Below are 22,946 nucleotides of genomic sequence, written 5' to 3'. Positions count from 1 at the left end.
TATGAATTTGAATTTTGTCCTACATTTTTCTCCCACTCTGTCCAGGACCTTCTACCGTGATCCCACTCAGGGTGGTCGGTAGTGGTAGCCAGGCACCATCTAATTCTTTTGGTCTCAGGCTACTGGAGGCTGTGGTTCATGTGGTCCATTAGTCCTCTGGACTAAATGTTTCCTTGAGACTCTGATTTTCTTCATTCTTCTTTGCTCCGGATGGAAGAGACCAATAGTTGTATCTTAGATGACCGCTCACAAGCTTTTAAGACCCCAGTAGCTACTCAACAAACCAGGATGTAGAACACTGTTTTTATGGACTATGTTATGTCAACTGACCTAGATTCTCCCTGAAGGTGTTCGATTATGGCTATGAAGTTTTCATAATTGTGCCTCCTCCACGTTCTACTATATACATGGATATATTTGTAGCACATACAAATACGTATGTAGAAATATCCTCTGCCAAACCTATACATGCTCATGATGTACCCCCATATGCCATCCCACTTATTCAGCTTACATATCCACCTGCAAATTACTGTTTGTTGTTACCGTTATTGCAGCATTGTAACAGTATTTACCATTGTTGCTTTTTACTCTTGTCTACCTCAGTGTCTTCCTTTGCCTTCGTCATGTTGTGCTGACTTCCATCATATTGTGTACTGTCTTTCCCTTCACCAAAGTTAATACATGTCTACTATCTAGTTAGTGATTTTTCCCTTCCGCCCCCTCCCATCCCTGGTACCATCAAACAAAGGTTTCTTGGTGTAAACCATTTCTTGGTTTTGTGTAACAGTCGTCTCATACAATATTTGTCCTTGAGAGATTTATTTCACTCAGCATAACGCCCTATTTTCACACATTCTTATAAGTACTATCACTTTCTCCCCATTTTACTGGTAAGGAAGCAAAGAGTTTATACAATTAGTGAGTACCAAGGCCTAAATTTGAACCTAGGCATTCTGACTTTTAACTGCTACTCTATAATTCTTCCTGACACTAAAGGTATCAATAGTACTTTACTATAACCATGATTTTAATAGTTAAAAGAATGGACTAAGTTTAGCATAAATTTAGAGACATCCTTTTAAAGAAATCCACTGCCATGGTATTTATGTTATTAACGGCCTTGGTTGTTGGGTATGGCTTTGTTCTCTGGCCCTCTTTCTAGTTGGATCATTTATTTTAAGTTTGCAACCCGAGGGGGAAATGTTACTTATCCTTAAGGTTCAACATTCACTTTTGGGAAACTAGTAAAAAGCAATAAGATGTATTTTTATAACATATTAAGTCTCAGAGGACATCTGTACTGTACCATGGTTTTACAAGGTGACGAAACCAATAAAAAAAGAAAAGCTACTAAATGGAGGACATTATTACCAAATGGAGGACAGTGTACACGTCTCTCCATAAATGTGCAAATTTCCCCAAAGCTACAAGTTCCCAAGAAGACTCTTGTGGAAAATGTAACTTAGCATGCAATTCCTGAGATACATTAACCTCTCCTCTTCAAGTACCCTTACATTTTGAGAACAGAGAAAAGCACCTCGGGAGAACAACGGCTTGGTCCTCTATCTAGACTGGCCTCTTTGCATAGTTCAACCTAGAAGACCACCTTTAGGTTCTTTAGAGGTACAAAAGCAGTTACATGTAAAGCAAAATACTCACCCTCTCTTCCCACTTTTGGATGGTGGGCCACTTCTTCTTTCATTCCTAGGACCTGAGAAATTCCTTGCTGATTTTGGTGGACCATTGTTGCTGCGCCGATTCTGGCGATCTACCCCAGGTCTCTGACTGGAAAAACTTCTCTTTGCTATTTCCCGCTTTGGAGGTAAAACATTCTCTCCGGCCTTTACAACCATTTGTGCATTCAAATCAGCATTTTTTTTTTCATCCCTCTCACGCCTCTCATTGAAATCACTGCTTTCCGAGGCTGTTTCCCACTCTTCATTTGCCTGATCTGAAGAGTTCTGATTAGATAAGTCTGGTGTCTTACTCCCAGAAATATCCCCAGCAGTACTGGCTGCTTCTTGAACCACACTGTTAACTGTGCCATTTGTGGATACTGTCACCTCATTTGTTTTAGAAGCAGCCTCTCTCTCTCTTAGTCGTCTAAACCGAGGAGGCTTATCTTGCCTTGGTGGTCGGGTAGGGCGTTGCCTTCGGGGCCTCTCTCTAGCTGGGTCAAATTTTCGCTCAAACTTTGGAGGTCGTTTATCTGCTGGTATAGGAATAAACTGCTCATGTCTTCTGGGTGGCTCTCCATCTTCTGGTTTAGGAGCTTCTGCCTGCCTTGGGTTCCACTGATTGTCCCGATAAGCAGGCCTTCGTAAGGTGGTGGGGCGTGATGGGCGACCTCCAGGATCCCTTCCACCACGTCTGAATGTTCCCCCTCTGCCTCGTCTTGTTGGCTCTCCTTTAGGAAGGAAGCCTGGTTTAGATTTGTCATCATCCCTCATATAAGGTTTTTCAAGTGGTCTATTATTTATTCGGACATGGTTTTCAGGCTTGAAAGAAAACTGAGGCTTTATAGGTTTTTTGTTTTCAGATCGTTCCTCTCTTTTGGGCAGTTTACCCTTGCTTAAACTATCCTTGTCACTGGCACTTTCATGAACTTCACTGTCTGTGTCAGTCTCTGAACCTCGCTGTCTTCTTCTTTTAGGGACGACTTCAAAGTCAGAGCTCTCACTTCGGGTTTCGCTTTCTTCTCGCTGCCTGAGAGGCCCTGAGGGCACGTGCTCTGTTCTTGGCTTAGTGTCTCTATACTGAGGATAATCTCGAGGGTGCCCTCTACCACCCCGGCCTCGCCCTCCATAAGAGCCTCTATAGCTTCGACCTCTGGAATAATATTCACCTCGGCCTCGACCTCTGTATCCTTGATCTGGAAACCAATCTCTAGCTTCTTTCCAATAGGTCCTAGGGGTTTGTAAAGTTGATTCTTTTTTGACTATTGGTCTTGAATCTGGTCGAGGTCTTTCTATAACAAGGTCTTTAGTGATGACCTTCTCAGGCTGTTTCTCTTCTTTGACTGTTGGTGCTGAGACCATTTGTTGGCTAACAGTTTTAACTGTAGGCTCTACTTGAACACTATTCAGAGGTTCCAAAGGCTTCTCAGTATCTTGAGATGGCTTTTGAGCCACAGCTGAAGTTTCTGTTGAAGGAGGTTTCTCTAGTTCTGGTGGAGGTGGTGGTGGAACTGACTGTGGCTGGGTCGGTGCTGGAGGTGGTGAGGGTGAAGGAAGAGGATCCTTCTTTTCTGTCTTTTCGGGCTTTACAACTTTTTCTGTGACCTTTTCTCCTTCTTTTTCCTTTCTCTGCTCTCGTTCCTCTTTCATATCTCTAAGTATAGGTTTTTTAATGGGACCCGATCTTCTCACAGGCCTATCGTTACCTTCTTCCCGTCTGTTGGAGCTTGGTCTTGGGCCCCAGCGAGTTTCAGATTTAGATTTATACAGTTTTTCAGGTTTTGGTCCTTCCGAAGATCGTATGAAGCCATCCTTTTTTGGTTTTTCCTCTGGTCTTTCTGCTGGTTCTTTTGAATCAATGCATCTGCTGGTTACTTTAGGAATGCTTACAGATGGCTCATTTCTTTGTTCCTCTGATTTCTGAGTATGGTTAGATCCATGGGAAACACTTCTTTTCAGAACAGGCTGACTTTCTCCAGCTGAAATCTGTTCTTCTTGAGGAGTGGATATGGTCTTTTGATCAGATACTTCAAAACAAGCAGACAGATTGTTGGTTTCACTATGGTGAGGTCTAATGTCTTCCACAGATCTGCTTAGAAACTTTTGTACTTCTGTCTCACATGATTCTCTGAGAAAGTCTACTTTTGGATGAGAATCCAACTGACTATGTTCTACAGGATAAGCAGGAGTAATCTGTTCCTGTTCCAAAGGGGCTTCAGGCCTATGATGAAGAGAATTAAAAAATATAACCAACAAAGCAAAATCTTTCCCACATATAACTGTACAGTAAAACAATTGCTCTAATTTTAAAACATGAAAACAATAAATCCTAAAGACCATCATTATCTATGAAAAATTTAGACTATACTGATGTGAATTTCTAACTTATCAAGGCTAATAAACTTCTCCCTAGAATGAAAGTGTACACTATAGTAAGTCTGTCTCAATTAATTAGAAATGATTTCAAAACTTTATCACAAAATATAGCGTTTGAAAGGGCAGATGTTCTAACTATATGGCTGTAAGTTATGAGAGATTACCAATTGTCTGCCACTTCAAAATCTTTGTAAATTAGGATTTCTCCTTATCATGGTCTTAGAAAATTTCCAAAAGACACTGACAGTTAAACGTCTTTCATTTCTCACTAGTGGAAGAATTACATCAACACTTTAGCCAGACTACATGATAAGCATGTTAGACACATTTAAATTTCTTCACATTGAATCTGTAGTAAAACCCTGTGAAGTTTTAACATTGAGCACTGCATTTCAGCATTTAATTCAGTGCATACAACTAGGTTACAAAATACCCTAATCAATCCAGAAATGCAAGAAAAAGAAAATATGTCAAAAAATGAAACGAAACACACTAAATATAATCAGACTTATGGCTCAGTCCTAAAACAGGTACTATGCAGCTTTCTTGTCATCATCATGTTCTACTGAGTCTATTAATAATTTTAATAATTACCTTACATCCTCAGGTTCTTCTGTTATCTTGGGAGTAGTTGCCTGCTGAGGCTCAGCATGAGGATAGGGATCTGACCCCCACATCATACGAGGCTCAGAGAGGGAAATGGCATGGTCTCTTGTGGATCGAGCTATATGCTCAAATGACTCAGAACTGTTTGGCGACCCTTCCATCTGGTCTCTTCTCATTAATGGCTTAGGAGGAATCATTCCTGTAAAGAAAGTTCAGAAAAAGATGAAATAAGACTTATAAAAAATGATAGTAATAAAATCATGATAGACAAGAATCTAGATTATTAATTGCTATTTGGAATTCTCTACACTCAAGTTAAATGTGTGTGTGTGTGTGTGTGTGTGTGTGTGTGTGTGTGTGTGTTCCCCAAGCAAAACTGATTAATTTAACAAAACATTAGTGAACAATCCAGATATCTTGACTCTATGTATCTTAATACAAATAACATAATGAGAATTATACCAATATTGATAAATTCTCAGAGAAAATATTTCCTATAGCAGATTCCTTTAATCTAGTTTAATTTAGCTGATCAATATTCTATAAATTATGCTACTTAAAATTTAAAATTTCAGTGTAAACTCTTAAAATGAAGATTTGATTCTTCATCAGCTTTTTATCACTCTTAAACTTTCCTGCATACAATTTTGGTAACTGATTTCTGGATTTATTCTGATGGATTCCATAAAAGACCGCTAGTTCATCTGTATAAAAACCTATAAGGAAATTCAAATGGTAGGTTGGTAAATAATGGAGAAAACTGAAAGGCTGGAATACATGTGGACAAAACTTAAATGCTGAAACACTTAAAAGGACAAAAACAATGTAGCCAATAACAGATATTGTTAATAAGACAGTGAATAAGTTTGGTCTCAAATTTTCAAAATAATATTTACGAAACAGAAAAGAACTAATATTTTGGTTTTATCACAAAATTGGTACAAGTGTCTGGCATTTTAACTACTGTGTTGAAATACAGTTACATAGTTTCATGATTAAAAATCTTGAGGTCCTATATAAGTTCTTAGTAGGCTATACCTTCAAAGGAATTAAGACTAAAAATGGGAAAATAACAAAACACTTTGATCCTGCAAAATTGTAAGTGAGCCAGGAGACAATGCCAGTTTCAACTAACCAGGATGAATGGGTGGAATATCCATAGTAGGTCTTCCTGACATCATGCGAGGATCCATATATGACTGCATCATGAGCCACCTTGGATCAAAACCCATGGAAGCCAAATGCTGAGGGTGAGGCTGCATGGGCTGGTACAGAGGTCTGTGTGGTGGAGGAGGGACAGCACCACTGGATGGCTGTGAAGACACAGTTTGTGGAAGTATACCCTGCTGTTGCTGCTGCTGCCACTGCTGCTGTTTCATCTGTTCCTGAAAAAGAAATATCCCACATCTTGAGATTTTAGTTCCACGTGATAAGTAAATACAATCTATCACATCAAAAAACAGGAGTTTTTGAATCCTTATGAGAAAAGTATGATAAAAGTGCAAAGGATAAGTTATAACACTTTGCCCCATACTTAACCTAAGCAATTAATCATTCATTTATTACACTGTACAACCATTTCCTAGGAAAATGGCATCTATAAATGAGGCAGGGGAGAAAAGGAATGACACAGAAGGTCAAGGTAAAACCCATACCAACAAAGGTTTTATTAAAAAAGAAAAGAATTTCAGAGCAAATTTGTGTGCTTTGTGTAATTTAGGTTTTATGTCAAATTCACTTCTCAAACTATTGAACAATAAACCTTTTCAATAATATATACATAATAAAATGGTTTTAGCCTTACCTGCTGCCGCTGGAATCGTGGTGGTAAAGACTTTTGAAACTGTTTGAAATAGCCAGATAATACAGCAGGCCGAGGCTGAGCCCCTGATTCTGGTTCTGTTTCATGAGCCACTTGTGTGGTTTCTTTTTCACTGCGACTGCTATCTTGTCTAGTGAAAACTGGCTCCTCCTCTGCCGAAAAAAAAGGTAAAAGATAATTGTCTTCATCCATGACACTTAATATGTGACTTTTGTGCCAGAATGGAATGATTAGATTGAGGTATAATAAAAGTTAATGAGGAAGAAGGTATCCTCAATACTCCAATACACTGTTTTATATTTAAAGATTGGTAGCCATTAATGAGGCAATGAAGATTACCCAAACCTCAGATGTCCTCAATGTTGGGTTCCTAAGAGAAAGATGACCGGTCCAAAGTTCTCACCGTACAAAAATCTGTACTTGATTATTTTGCGCTAATAAAACATATCAAACTTTACCTACTTTCCACTTATTTTAATAAATATCAATACAGCTGTCAATATTTACCTGTGGTTCCCCAGGACCTATGTGAAAACACAAATGCCTTAAAATAGGGAACATTCGTTTATGCGGTTTTTTAAGGATCAAGGGTGTATATTATCTATAAAGCAAACTAACAATAATGAGTTTAAGTCTGAAGAAAACAGAGTGATCACCAGCTATCTTCAAACATATAAATAATTATTCTATATAAAGGGTGTCAATTATGCTACAGTAGAATGAGAAGCACACACGTTTAAAGAAAAAGAAAAAAGATTTTTCATTCCAAGGAAAACATGAGTCATATTGTTCTAGAGCATGTAAATTGTCACAATTACAAAGCTGAGTTTACAAATTCTATTCTTAGATGACTAGGGAAGAATCTTAAATTCTATTCTTAGATGACTAGGGATGAATCTTAGAAAGTTTGTCAATGTAAAGTCATGCTGTATAGAATTACAGATTACATTTTTCATGTCTGCATTACATTCAATACTAAGAATGTTGTAAAAGGGAAAAACAAAATATTGGAGGGGAAAAAAAAGCCAACTAGCTATAACACTTAAAATCAAATGGGTATACCTCACTGATAAATTTAGCTAAATTACCATGACAGAACATATAAATGGTGGATGAAAATAAAAGCAACACTAAAGAAGGATTATTAAAAAGAAAACAATATTTATGTAGATATAGCCACTACTGAAAATTAAATTAACTTATATAAGGTCAACAAATCTATTCAGTGGCAGAACCAGAACTAAAATATAAATTTCCTCATTTCTAATTTGCAGTCCTTTCTTGTTAGCTGTTGGTTAACCAGATTCCTTAAGCTTATTAACATTATGTATTATGTACATGGCAGTATTTTTTATTTCTGTTTAAACAATGTGACTTTAATCGGTGTTTTGAGCAATCCTGCTAAAAGCTTACAACATATTAATAAAAGCCCAATATCAGAATCAAGTTCTCTCTACCCATTGCCGTCAAGTTGATTCCGGCTCATAGTGACCCTATAGGACAGAGTAGAACTGCCCCATAAAGTTTTCAAGGAGCGCCTGGTGGATTCGAACTGCCGACCTTTTGGTTAGCAGCCACAGCACTTAACCACTACGCCACCAGGGTTTCGAAGTTATTGCTAGACTGATTATAATATGAAGAAAATTTATGAAATCTAATAATCAAATTATTATCAAATCTATAAATCTATATCATTAAAAAAAGTCAAGATAAAATACTCTTACTTTTTCATAGTTATACTAACAGCCAAGTTTGAAGGTAATTGTTATGGATTGAATTGTGTCCCTCCAAAATGTGTGTCGACTTGGCTAGGCCATGATTCCCAGTATTGTGTGACTGTCCACCATTTTGTGATCTGATGTGATAATCCTAAATGTTGTAAATCCCACCTCTATGATGTTAATGAGGCAGGATTAGAGATGGTTATGTTAATGAGGCAGGACTCAATCTACAAGATTAGGTTGTACATTGAGTCAATCTCTTTTAAAATACAAAAGAGAGAAGCAAGCAGAGAGACAGGGAGACCTCCTAACACCAAGAAAGCAGCACTGGGAGCAGAGCGCAAAGGACTCGAGGTTCCTGCACTGAGATGCTCCTAAACAGGGGAAGATTGATGACAAGGACCTTCCCCTAGAGCTGACAGAGAAAGAAAGCCTTCCCCTGGAGCTGGTGCCCCAAATTTAGACTTCTAGCCTCCTAAACTGATAGAATAAATTTCTCTTTGATCCACTTGTGTTATTTCTGTTATAGCAGCCCTAGATAACTAAGACAGTAACGCTGAGTATAAGGAAAAAGTTAAAAATTCTTAAATAGGTTTATAATTTTAAGCAACAAGGATGTATAGAAAGAGCATGGCATTTAGGGTCAGAAAAACTAGTATTTCTGTATTAGAAAACATACTAAAATAAAACTATATTTTATATCACTATTTTAACTCAACTTGTACATTAGGACTGAACAACTAAGTAGCAATGTTTTATGCCATATTTTAATTACATTAATTAGTCTATAAGCCAACTTGGAGAACAACAAAAATGTTGATTAGATCTAGAAAGACTTTTTAAAAAAGTATAATTACACAGAAATCAAAGTCTGGCAAGCATATTAGCTATGTTGTTGTTGTTAGGTGCTGTCGAATCAATTCTGATCATAGTGACTATGTAGCACAGAGTAGAACTGCCCCATAGGATTTCCAAGGAGTGGCTGGTGGATTTGGACTGCCAACCTTTTGGTGGGCAGCTGAGTTCTTAACCACTTTGCCACCAGGGCTCCACATTAGCTAGATAATATTTAAACTGATAGAAAAACAAATACGAAATTACAAAATGGGTGTAGTTATTTAATTATGACAATCTAACATTTCCATTAAGCTCTCGTTCAGTAAATTTCTATAGATATTAATGCATGTGAACAAATGAGATCTTATTTAGCTAAATGTCTTGGAATCAGAAAAAAAGTAGGGAAGCCAACACAATTTTGAAGCCAAACAGAATTAAAGCTCATGTAGTAACTTTGAGAAACATTTCAGCAATGTTTATTCAACCAGTTTTTTTTTTTAACCTCACTGAATAACCCCACCATCATCCTTTCCAAAACCAAATGACCTATTTCTATCGACTCCTTTTTCCCTTAATATAAAATAAGAAAAAAAAAGGGGGGGGGGGACCTTAAGACCACGTTTTGCACTACAAATGCTATCTTAAAACAATTAAGTTAATTTAGATGACATATATTACACACACACACATACACATAACACACAAAACACCCACATTGTAAGTAATATAAAACTTCTTATAAAGCTTATATAAGAATGATCAACCCCATCATACCTTTAGTACTGCTGTTTTCGCTTTCCTGTTTTTCTATCACAGGCTCTAAAGCAGGTTCTTTGGATTCAACTTTTTCCTCCACTTTTTCCCCTTCCTTCTGTTCCAGCTCACATTCCTTCTCCTGTTCTCTCGTCTTTTGCAGTTCTTTTTCCTTTTCCCACTGCTGTTCTAGTTCTTTCTCTTTTTCTTGCTTTCTTTCTTTCTCCATTTCTCTTTGTTTTTCCTGCTCCTTCTCCAGTTCTTTCTCCTTTTCCTGTTGCCTCTCCCTCTCTCTTTCCTTCTCCTTCTCTCTCTCTCGTTCTTGTTCTTTTTCAAGTTCTTTCTCACGCTCCCGTTCTTTTTCACGCTCTCTTTCCCTAATTTCCTCTGGAGATGGTTGCTTTTCCACAATGCCAAGCTTCTCATTTAATCGTTTCAGTTTCTCTGCACAAGCTGCCTTCCTTTGTTCTTCCATTCTTCTCTCTTCTTCTTCCCGCCGTTTACGAGCACGTTCCACTGCTGCAGAAACTTCTGACTGTTGTCTTCGTCTTTGCTTCCAAATTTCATCTTCATCAGGTACTTGCTGCTTGGGGGGGAAAGGGCCTGCTCTTCCAGGTACTGCCTGTCGATCTGGAGGAGGTGGATGCTGAAACAGTAAGGTATCAGATGAGTACGACAACTCTGTTATTTCTGACCAACACTGGAAATCATAGGCATAGACAAAGAAAATAAAAATACTAACAGGAAAACGGCAGAAATTTTCCTGATTAAAAAAAACACATTTAAAATGAAAACAAATAACAACATGGGGAAAAGATAAAATTTAGATAATTCCCCAAACTAAGACCAGAATAATTAATCCAGACATTCAATATTTACTGAGCACGCACCTATTTATTGTGCCAAACATTATTGCTTGCTTGGTATTTGTTGAGTAAAACCAGAAGCATGACGTGAGTGTCAGAATCTAAATTTAGAGACTTAAAAGAAAATTTAAAAAAAAAAGAAAATCTAAAGTACAAGGGCTTCAGCAGCAGCTGCCAGAGCTGGTACACCTAAAAGAGAAAATGCCACAAAGACCCAAAATGGCAGCACATGAGCTCTCAGAAGACTGAAGTGTAGCTACTGGGAAAAAGCAGGCCAAAGAGCAAAGTGAAAAAGAAGGAGACAACACTGCTGATGACATCAAAAAGGAGAAGAAATTCCTAGAAGTCCGTTGGGGGTGGGGCAGGACAGATCTATCTATATAGAACCCAGGGTAGGGAGTGAGAGGGTTACCTCCTGAGAGGCTGCATTTCAATGATTTAACTTTCAAAATAATGTGTTATAAAACAACGATAAAAAACCACTGCCAGTAACTACACAAAAGAAAGCAGAATGAAACCAACACACGAAGGGCTGAAAACATAAAGAAACTGATTTTTTTTCCTTCAGCATACTGATTTTAAAAGCTTAAAAAAAAAAAAAAAAAAACCAAACCCACTGCCATCCAGTTGATTCTGACTCACAGCAACCCTACAGAACAAAGCAGAACTGCTCCATGGGGTTTCCAAGGCTGTAAATCTTTATGGAAGCTGATGGCCACATCTTTCACCTGGAGAGCAGGCCAGTGGGTTCGAACCACTGACCTTTTCAGTTAGCAGCTGAGCGTTTTAACGACTGTGTCATGAGGGTTTAGGATGAAATCTTAAGTTACACAATCCAGTCAGAATATTTACAAAAGAAACAATAAGGGTGTGATGAAAAGACTAGACTTAATATAAAGCACCTAATTTACACAGTAATCCCACAGATTAGGCATTTTTTATAAAACTTCATATAAGTATAATTTACATAAAATATAATACACATATTTTAAGTGTATAGTTTGATGAGTTTGAACAAATGATACAACTGTGCAATCACCAACACAATTACCCCTCAGCCCCCATCTCTGGCCCCAAGGAACAAATGGTCTGCTTCTGGCACTATACAGTAGTTCTGTCTTTCCTATGTATTCCTAGGCGGATATACACAGTTATATTATGTGTTTGGGTCTTCTTCTGTGCAGTCTAATGGTTTTAAGGATCTCATGTGTTTATCAGCAGTTAGCTCGATTTTATTGCTGGATAGTATTTCATTATATGTACATCCATTCACCTACTGCTGGACATGTGGGTTGCTTCCAGTTTTTTAGTTATTAGGAATAAAACTGCTATGAACATTTACATGTAGCTTTTTGTGTACATGAGTGTTTTCTTTTCTCTTGGATAAATACCTAGGAGTGGAACTACTGAGTCATATGGTAACTGTATATTTCACTTTACAAGAAACTTCAAACTGTTTTTCCAAGTGATTGTTTAAGTTTTCACAGCACTGGCAACAATTTATGAGGGTTCCAGCTGCTCATCCTCACCAATACTTGGTATTGTCAGTCTTTTTAACTTTGGGTTTCTAATAAAATCTCATTGTGGTATTAATTTTCAGTTCCCTGGTAACTAAAGATATTGAACATCTTTTCATGAGTTTATTGGCCATTTGTATATTTTCTCTTGCAAAGTAAATGTTCAAATCATTTTACTGGGCTACTATATGTTCCAGACGCAAGTCATTTGTCATATATATGTAATACAAATATTTTTTCTGAGGCATTTTTCTAAGGCATATCTTTTCATTTTCTTAGAGTGTTTTTCAAAGTCTAATTGATCGGTTTCTTTTCTTATTTATGCTTTTCGTGTCCTAAGAAATCCTTGTTTACCCCAAAATAGTGAAGATTTTCTCCCAGATGTTTTAGTTTTAGCTTTCATTATTTAGATTTATAATTCATTTTGAGTTAATTTCCATTTATGGTGTGAGGTAAGGGTCAAGGTTCATTTATCCCCCATGAATATCTAGTTCTTCCAGCACCATTTGTTGAAAAGATTAACCTTGCCCCATCAATTTACCTTGCCACCTTTAATGAAAATCAATTGACCATACATTTGAAGATAGTATTTCTGGTTTCCCTATTTTGATCCATTGGACTACATGTCTATCCTTAGGCCAGTACCATGATGTCTTGATTACTGTAGCTTTAGAGTAAATCTTCTTATTAGGCACTATAAACCTCCTTCAGATTATTTTCTTTTATAAAACTGTTCTGGCTAATCTAGATCCTTTTAGTTTCCACAGAAGTTTCCAGTAGCAGCTTGTCAATTTCTACCCAAAAAAAAAAAAAAAAAAAAAAAAGCTTTGGAATTTAGATGGGGTTTGCACTGACCCTATAGATCAATTTGGGAAAAACTGCCATTTAATAATATTGAAGCTGTCAAATCATGAATATGGTATGTCTCTACTTATTTTGGTTTTCTTTTTCTCTCATCAATGTTTTATTGTTTTCTGTGAATTGTTACTACACATATTTTGTGAAATTCTTCCCAAATAATTGATAATTTTGATGCTATTTTAAAATTTTCCTTTTCCAACTGTTTGATGGTAGTATATAGAAATACAATTATTTTTACTGATTTTTTGTCTATGGCCTTGCTAATTTACTTATTAGTTCTAGTAGCTTTTATTTAGGATTTTCTACGTACATTATTATGTCTACAAATAAAGACAGTTCTACTTCTTCCATTCCAGTCTATATTACTTTCATTTATTTTGTTTACTGCCTTGGCTCAGACTACCAGGACAACATTGCATAGAAATGGTTGAGAGTGACCAGGTTGAGAGTGACCATCCTTGCCTTGTTCCTGATCTTAGTGGGAAAGCTCTGTTCTTTCACTATTAAGTCCGATGTTAGCTACAGGTTTTTTTGGTGGATGGTCTGTATATGATTAAGGAAGTTCTCCTTAGTTACAGGTTTGTTGAATTTTTATCATGAATTGGCATTGGATTTTGTCAAATCCTTTGTTAAATCTACTAAAATGATCATATTGTCTTTCCATTATTATCCTTTTAATATCTGCAGTATCTGTACTGATGTTCCCCCATTTCATTCCTATCTTGGTAATTTCTTCTTCTCTTTTATTCTTGATCAGGATACTAGAGGTCAATTTTCCTGATCTTTAAAAAGAAAAAACCCCAGCTGTTAGTGTCTTCAATTCTTCTCACTGTTTGCTATTTCATTATTTTTCCTTATCTTTATTATTTACTTTTACTTATCTTAGAATAAATTTTCAAAAACAAGCTTACTTTCTTAAGGTAGAAGCTGAGCATACTGATTTTATACCTGTTTCTAAATAAAGCATTTTAAACTATAAACTTCCCTCTAAACACTGATTAAGGAGCCCTGGTGGCTCAGTGGTTAAGACTTTGACTGCTAATCAAAAGGTCAGCGGCTTGAACCCACCAGCCACTCCGTGGAAGAAAGATGTGGCAGTCAGCTTCCATAAAGATTTATAACCTTGGAAATCCTGTGGGGCAGTTCAACTCTGTGCTATGAATTGAAATTGACTTGATGGCAATGTTGTTTTTTTTTTTTTTTTCTGATTAAACACCTATTAAGCTGTATACCAAAGCTTTTGAGATGTTTTATTTTCATTAACCTTCAGGTCAAAATACTTTCTAATTTCCTTTGCAGTCTCTTGTTTGATGCAGGAGTTATTTATAAGTATACTGTTTAATTTCCAAATATGTGAGTTTTTTTTTAATTTATCTTTCTGTTAATCACTTCTAATTTAATTCCACTGTGGTCAGAGAACACACTGTCTGATTTCAAGTCTTTTATATTTACTGAGACTTGCTTTATGGTCCAGAACATTGTCTATCTTAGTGTACTTGGAAAAGATGAATAAAAAAAGAAAATCTGATAATTTCAATCTACTTAATACTAAACTGCATCAGGACAAAATCATATTTTAAAAAGGCTGAGAAACACAAGTTTGGATTTATAGATATTTTACTTCTCAACCAAATTTCCACTGACTTAATAAAGACTTTCTAGAAAAATATATGGAATATTACTAGTTTTGTTAAATTATAATTTTCTAAAAGTTTACCTGGTATATCACACATAAGCACATTTATTCAGAATGAGTGCCTCTTGTGTCCAATATTATTCTAAGCACAGAGAATTCAGCAAGTAACAAGATAGATAATAAATAAGAAAACAAATTAATTAGTAGAAATGCTATAAAAACATTCAGTGGTGAAGAGGACAGTAACTGGTGGAGATGGTGGTGGAAGGCCACTAAAGCAGTAATATAAAGACCTTGCTCATAAGGATTTCAGTAAAGGGTCTTCTTGTTAGATGAAACATCAAGTGAAAAGTTTTGAGGATGAATAAAAAAGAACAGCAAAACAAATCTATCTGGCTAGAGATACAGACAGGGGGAACAGTAGATGAGATCAGAAATGTCGGACAGAGGGTGGGGCCGAGATAACAGAGTAGTAAGACGCCACCGGTGGACTCTCTTACTCTTATGACAAAGACCCGAAAAAATAAGTGAATCGATTACATATGACAATTTAGGGGCCCTGAACATCTAAGACAAAGTTGAAGAACTAGACTGAGTGGCAGGGGGAGGGAGAGACGGTTTCGGAAGCAGCCAGGAGTTGCCAGGCCTCACCTGGCGAAAGCCTGAGCCCATCAGGACTGATCAGTTCAGGGGTGAGCGGTGAGGCAGGCAAGCAGCCATGCTTGGGAGGCATATTTAGCACTGGGATAGACCCGAGGCAGAGAGTTTACTTGGCCACCCAGAACGAGTGAGAAGCCGCCCTCCACTGGCAAAAGATAAGTAATTGCGACCGGCCTACCGCACAGATGAAAAACAACCCCCCTTAGGGAAAAACCTCTCTCCCATTTACCTCCTGCTTCCTGCCGAGTCCCCTGGGCAGAAAGTAGGATCCCTCACACGCCCTGAGCCATTCTCCTAGCCTTGGAGAGTGAACAAATTAACATACTGGGGGGCGGGGGGGAGAAAAAACCTGCTGGCTACCCTAAGCCAGGAACTCAGGGTAGACACAGTTCCTTTGCCTAGGCACAGGCATAAGGGATCCACAGGCTTTGCATGCCTTTTCCCCTGCAGGGACTTGTAAGGGCACATTTCAACAGCGTAGGCCCTCATTACCGCAGTACAACAGGGTATATACCTGAAGTCTAACTTTGACTGTTTCCGCTGTGAAGTGGCAGGTTCGTGACATTTGACATTGCTCTGCCCTTTAAGCAGGGTCTTCACCTACCCACATCAGGGGCCTGAGACTGGTGGCTCCATCCATGCCACCTAGCCACCTGCAATAGGGGGCCAAGAATAAGAGGTACCACCCAGTCCTTACAGCCAATAGCACTGGGTGCTCATAGTCCAGCTGCAAAACCCACCCACCTATGCACACTAGGGTACAAGGACACCTCTTCCTGGATACTTGGGGACAGCCATCAGCCCACTGCCTATGCCTACACCAATCACCCATGTCTGTCTAGGAGTGCAAGTGAAAGCCTGCATCACACACTTGGCAGCTATCTACCTGGGCACCTGAGCTGAGTCCATACAGGACAGACTCCTGAGCTCACATACCTAGTAACAGATCTAACAACCTGGTGACAGGACATCAGAGCTTCAAAGCTGCCAATCATCAAACTAGCTCATATGAGCAGTCTATATGGGCATATCAAAACAAAACAAGAAGCTAGGACACAGTAAACAAACATAAAATCAATAAATATAATAACTTATTGATGGCTCAGAGACAACAGTCAATATCAAATCACATAAAAAGGCAGTCCGTGATGGCTTCAGCAAGCTCCTAAAATAAAGAATCTAGAAATTTTCCAGAGGAGGAAAATTTCCTGGAATTACCAAGGCAGAATACAAAAGATTAATATACAGGGCTCTTCAAGAGATGAGGAAGGAGATTAAGCAAAATGCACAACATGCAATAGAGAAAATTAAAAAGATTAGAGAAGAGCATAATGACAAATTCAACAGGCTGCAGGAATCCATAGAGACACAGCAATGAGAAATCCAGAAGATTAACAATAAAATGTCAGAATTAGACAACTTAATAGAAACTCACAGGAGCAGAATTGAGACAACGGAATTAGCGATACTGAAGATAAAGCACTTGACACTAACTTAGTTGAGAGAATTTTAAGAGCAGCTAAGGATAAACGAAAAGTCATCTACAAAGGAGAGTCGATAAGAATAAGCTCAGACTACTCAGCTGCAACCATGCAGGCAAGAAGGCAATGGGATGACATATATAAAGCCCTGAAGGAAAAAAATTGCCAGTCAAGAATTACATATCCAGCAAAACTGTCTGTCAAATATGATGGTGAAATTAGGGCATTTCCAGATAAACAGAAGTTTAGGGAATTTGCAAAAACCAAACCAAAATTACAAGAAATACTAAAGGGAGTCCTCTGGTTAGAAATCATTAACATAGATAAGAACCCAAGACTAGAACACAGGACAGAGCAACCCAGGCAGGGAAGTCACAAAAACAAACCAAAGCTAAAACATTGAAAACAGGGAAACAGATGTCAATATGTAAACGATGACAACATTAAAACAAAAAAGAGGGACTTTAAAAATGTAAACATAGATTTTTCAGATGGAGTGGAAGTCAAGGTGATACAAAGAAATAAAAGACTGGTATACACTTAGAAAAAGAGGGGTAAATATTAAGGTAATCACAAAGGAAACTAACAATCCAACAAGTCAAAATAAAAAACTAGAAAAATATAAAGACTCAGCAAATACAAATTCTACAACATCAAAAAGATGAAAAGAAAACGCATAAACAAAAACAACTCAGCAGAGAAAATTAAGTGGAACAAAGACACTGTCAACAACACATACAAAAAAGACATCAAAATGACAGCACTAAACCCATACCTATCAATAATTACGCTGAACGTAAATGGACTAAGCGCACCAATAAAGAGACAGAGAGTGGCATACTAGATGAACAAACATGACCCGTCTATATGCTGCCTACAAGAGACACACGTTAAAAGACACAAACTACAACTCAAAGGATGGAAAACAATATGTCAAGCAAACAACACTCAAAAGAGCAGCAGTGGCAATATTAATCTCTGACAAAATAGATTTTAAAAGTAAAATCCACCAGAAAGGATAGAAAAGGATACTATATAATGATATAAGGGTCAATACACCAGGAGGACATAACTATAATAAATACTTACACACCCAACAACAGGGCTTCAAAATACATAAAATAAACTCTAAGAGCACTGAAAAGAGAGATAGACAGCTCCACAATAGTGGGAGAAGACTTCAACACACCACTGTCGGTGAAGGACAGAACATCCAGAAAGAAGCTCAACAAAGACAGGGAAGAGCTAAATGCTACAGTCAACCAACTTGATCTCACAGACATATACCAAATACTCCACCCAACAGCTGCCAAGTATACTTTTTTTTCCCAACGTACATGGAACATTCTCCAGAATAGACCACATATTAGGCCATGAAGCAAGTCTTAACAAAATCCAAAGCATCAAAATATTACAAAGCATCTTTTACGACCATAAAGCCATAAAAGTAGAAAGCAGTAACAGAAAAAGCTGGGGAAAAAAAAATCAAACACAAGGAAACTGAACAACACCTTGCTCAAAAACTATTGGGTTATAGAAGAAATTAAGGATGGCGTAAATAACTCACAGAATCAAAGGAGAATGAAAACACATCCTACCAGAACCTTTAGGACACAGCAAAAGCAGTGCTCAGAGATCAGTTTATACCAATAAAAGCACACATCCAGAAGAAGAAAGGGTCGTAATCAAAACATTAACCCTACAACTGGAACAAGTAGAAAGAGAGCAGAAAAAGAAGCCCTCAGGTGCCAGAAGAAAGGAAATAATACAAATTAGAGCAGAATTAAATGAAATAGAGAATAGAAAAACACTTGAAAGAGTTCCAAAAGCTGGTTCTTTGAAAAGATCAACAAAATTGATAAACCACTGGCCAAACTGACAAAAGAAAAACAGGAGAGGAAGCAGACAATCCGAATAAGAAGTGAGATGGGTGATATCACAATAGATCCAACTGAAATTAAAAGAAACATAACACATTACTATGAAAAATTGTACTCTAACAAATTTGAAAACCTAAAGGAAATGGACAAATTTCTAGAAACTCACTACCTACCTAAACTAACACAAAGAGAGGTAGAACAACTAAATAAACCCATAACAAAAGAAGAGATTGAAAAGGTAATTTAAAAACTCCCAACAAAAAAAAAGCCCTAACCCAGATGGCTTCACTGGAGAATTCTACCAAACTTTCAGAGAATAGTTAACATCACTACTACTACAGGTACTTCAGAGCATAAAAAAGGATGGAATGGTACCAAACTCATTCTATGAAGCCAGCATAACCCTGATATCAAAACGAGGTAAAGACACCACAAAAAAGAAAATTACAGACCAGTATACCTCATGAAAACTGACGGAAAAATCCTCTACAAAATTCTAGCCAATAGAATTCAGCAACATACCAAAAAAATAATTCACCATGACCAAGTGGGATTTATACCAGGTATGCAAGCATGGTTCAACATTAGAAAAACAATCAATGTAATCCATCACATAAACAAAAGAACCACATGATCTTATCAACTGATGTAGAAAAGGCATTTGACAAACTCCAACACCCATTCATGATAAAAACTCTTAACAAAATAGGAATAGAAGGGAAATTCCTCAATATAATTAAGGGCATTTATACCAAGACAACAGCCAACATTATCCTAAATGGAGAGACTTTGAAAAGCATTCCCCTTGAGAACCGGAACCAGACAAGGATGCCCTTTATCACCACTCTTAATCAACACTGTGCTGGAGGTCCTAGCCAGAGCAGTTAGGCTAGAAAAAGAAATAAAGGGCATCCAAATTGGTAGGGAAGAAGTCAAAGTATCTCTATTTGCAGATGATATGATCTTATACACAGAAAACCCCAAAGAATCCACAAGAAAACTACTGGAACTAACAGAAGATTTCAGCAAAGTTTCAGGATATAAAATAAATATACAAAAATCAGCTGGATTCCTTTACACCAACAAAGAGAACCTTGAACAGGAAATTATCAAATCAATACCATTTACAATAGACCTCAAGAGGATAAAATACTTAGGAATAAATCGGACCAGAGACATACAAGACCTAGACAATGAAAACTAGAAGACACTACTGCAAGACACCTGCATAAGTGGAAAAACATACCTTGCTCATCGATAGGAAGACACAACAGTGTGAAAATGTCAATTCTACCCAAACCGATCTACTGATACAATGCAATCCCGATCCAAATTCCACCAGTATTTTTTAATGAGATGGAGAAACAAATCACCAACTTCTTATGGAAAAGGAAGAGGCCCCGAAAAGTAAAGCATTATTCAAGAAGAAGAACAAAGTGGGAGCCCTCACACTACCTGATTTTAGGACCTATTATACCACCACGGTAGCCAAAACAGCCTGGTACTGGTACAACAACAGATACATAGACCAATGGAACAGAATTAAGAATCCAAACATAAATTCATCCACCTATGAGCAGCTGATATTTGACAAAGGCCCAAAGTCCGTTAAATGGGGAAAAGACAGTCTCTTTAACAAATGGTGCTGGCATAACTGGATATCCATCCGCAAAAAAACTGAAACAAGACCCATACCTCACACCATGCACAAAAACTCAAAATGGATCAAAGACCTAAATATAAAATTGAAAACGATAAAGATCCTGGAAGGAAAAACATGGACAACACTAGGAGCCCTAATACATTGCATAAACACAATACGAGCCATAAGTAACAATGCACAAGCACCAGAAAACAGACTAGATAACTGGGCGCTCCTAAGAATCAAACACTTATGCTCATCAAAAGACTTCACCAAAAGAGTCAAAAGACAACCTACAGACTGGGAAAAAAGTTTTGGCAATGACAAATCTGATCAGCATCTAATCTCTAAAATCCACAAGATACCGCATAACCTCAACAGCAAAAAGACAAATAACCCAATTAAAAAATGGGCAAAGATATGAAGAGGCACTTCGCCGAAGAAGATATTCAGGCAGCTGACAGACACATGAAGAAATGCTCACTATCATTAGCCGTTAGACAAATACATATCAAAACTACAATGAGATATCATCTCATCCCAACAAGGCTAGCATTAATTCAAAAAACACAAAATAATAAATGCTGGAGAGGTTGCGGAGAGACTGGAACACTTATACATGTGGGAATGTAAAATGGTACAACCACTTTGGAAATCACTTCCTCAAAAGGTAGAAACAGAAGTACCATATGATCCAGCTATCCCGCTCCCTGGAATACATCCTAGAGAAATAAGAGCTGTCACACAAATAAATACATGCACACCCATGTTCATCGCAGCACTGTTCACAATAGCAAAAAGATGGAAACAACCTAGGTGCCCAACAACGGATGACTGGATAAAGAAATTATGGTATACCCACACAATGGAATACTACGCAATGATAAAGAACAACGATGAAGCCATGAAACATAACATGGAGGAATCTGGAGTGCATTACGCTGAGTGAATTTAGTCAGTCACAGAAGGACAAATATTATATAAGGCCACTATCATAAGAACTCAAGAAAACGTTTCAACACGGAAGAAAACATTCTTTGATGTTTACAAGGGTGGGGAGGGAGGATGAGGTTTATTTACTACCTAGATATCAGATAAGAATTATCTTAGGCGAAGGGAAGGACAGCATACACTATAGGGGAAGTCAGCACAACTGGACTAAACCAAAGCTAAGTTTCCTGAATACAATCAAACACTTCGGGGGACAGAGTAGCAGGGGTAGGGGTCTGGGGACCATTGCTTTTCAGGGTACATCTAGGTCAACTGGCAGAATAAAGCTTATTAAGAAGATGTTCTGCATCGTACTTTGATGAGTGGCATCTGGGGTCTTAAAAGCTTGCAAGCGGCCATCTAAGATGCATCAATTGGTCCCAACACCTGGAGTAAAGGAGAACAAAGAACACCAAAGACTCAAGGAAAGTATTAGCCCAAGAGACAGAAAGGGCCACATAAACAAGAGACTTCATTGGCCTGAGACCAGAAGAACTAGATGGTGCCTGGCTACCACCAATGACTGCCCTGACAGGGAACATCAGAGTCCCGGATGGAGCAGGAGAAAGGTGGGGTGCAGAACTCAAATTCTAGTAAAAAGACCAGACGTAATGGTCTGACTGAGACTGGAGGAATCCCGAAAAGCATGGCCCCTGGATTCTCTATCAGCCCAGAACTAAAACAATTTCTGAGGCCATCTCTTTAGACAAAGATTGGACTGGACTGTAGGACATAAAGTGATACTCGTGAGGAGTGTGCCTCTTAGCTCAAGTAGGTATAAGAGACTAAATGGGCAGCTTTTGTCCGGACATGAGATGGGAAGGCAGAGAGGGTTACGAGCTGGCTGAATGGACATGGGGAACCAGGGGTGGAAAGGAGGAGTGTGCTGGCACAGTATGGGGAGAGCAATTAGGGTCACATAACAATGCATGTATAAGTTTTTGTATGGGACACGAAACTGAAAGGTAAACTTCATTTTAAATTACAACAATCAAAAAAAAAAAAGGACAAATATCGTATGAGACCTCTACTGTAAAAAACTCATAAAAAAGTTTATACACAAAAAGAAACAATCTTTGTTGGTTATGAAGGATGGGCAGGGTTGAAGGGAAACTAAACAGACAGTAGGTAAGTGGTAACTTTGGTGAAGAGTAAGACAGTACACAATACTGGGGAAGCCAGCACAACTTGTACAAGGAAAGGTTAAGGAAGCTCCATAGAAACATCCAAACTCCCTGCGGGACTGAATTGCTGGGCAGAGGGCTGTGGGGACCATGGACTCGGGGAAAATCTAGCTCAACTGGCATAACACAGTTTATAAAGACAGTGTTCTACATTCTACCTTGGTGAGTAGCGTCTGGGGTCTTAAAAGCCTGTGAGCAGCCATGTAAGATACTCCGTTGGTCTCACCCCTTTGAGAGCATGGGAGAATGAAGAAAACAAGATACAAGGGACAGATTAGTCCAAAGGACTAATGGACCACAACTACCATGGCCTTCACCAGATTCAGAGTCCATTACAACCAGATGGTGCCCGGCTACCACCACTGACTGCTCTGACAGGGATCACAACATACGGTCCTGGACAGAGCTGGAGAACGATGTAGAACAAAATTCTAA

At 38.0% G+C, this 22,946-nt stretch overlaps 1 protein-coding gene across 9 annotated transcripts in view; it reads right to left on the bottom strand.

Annotated features, from left to right (window-relative positions):
* The window catches only part of PRRC2C (proline rich coiled-coil 2C), a 107,308-nt gene that overhangs the window by 41,471 nt on the left and 42,891 nt on the right, over window positions 1-22,946 (bottom strand). For all 9 annotated transcript variants that reach the window (XM_023738454.1, XM_023738455.1, XM_023738459.1 and 6 more), the window contains exons 12-16: window positions 9,816-10,440; window positions 6,466-6,635; window positions 5,797-6,046; window positions 4,650-4,860; window positions 1,663-3,900 (exon numbers count right to left, since the gene is read on the bottom strand). In XM_023738454.1, coding sequence (XP_023594222.1) covers window positions 1,663-3,900; window positions 4,650-4,860; window positions 5,797-6,046; window positions 6,466-6,635; window positions 9,816-10,440 — 3,494 coding nt within the window. The remainder of the gene's footprint in view (window positions 1-1,662; window positions 3,901-4,649; window positions 4,861-5,796; window positions 6,047-6,465; window positions 6,636-9,815; window positions 10,441-22,946) is intronic.

This window comes from Trichechus manatus, unplaced genomic scaffold, assembly GCF_000243295.1.
Source record: "Trichechus manatus latirostris isolate Lorelei unplaced genomic scaffold, TriManLat1.0 scaffold00117, whole genome shotgun sequence".
Lineage (NCBI taxonomy): Eukaryota > Metazoa > Chordata > Mammalia > Sirenia > Trichechidae > Trichechus > Trichechus manatus.
This window is presented reverse-complemented; position numbering and strand designations above follow the sequence as displayed.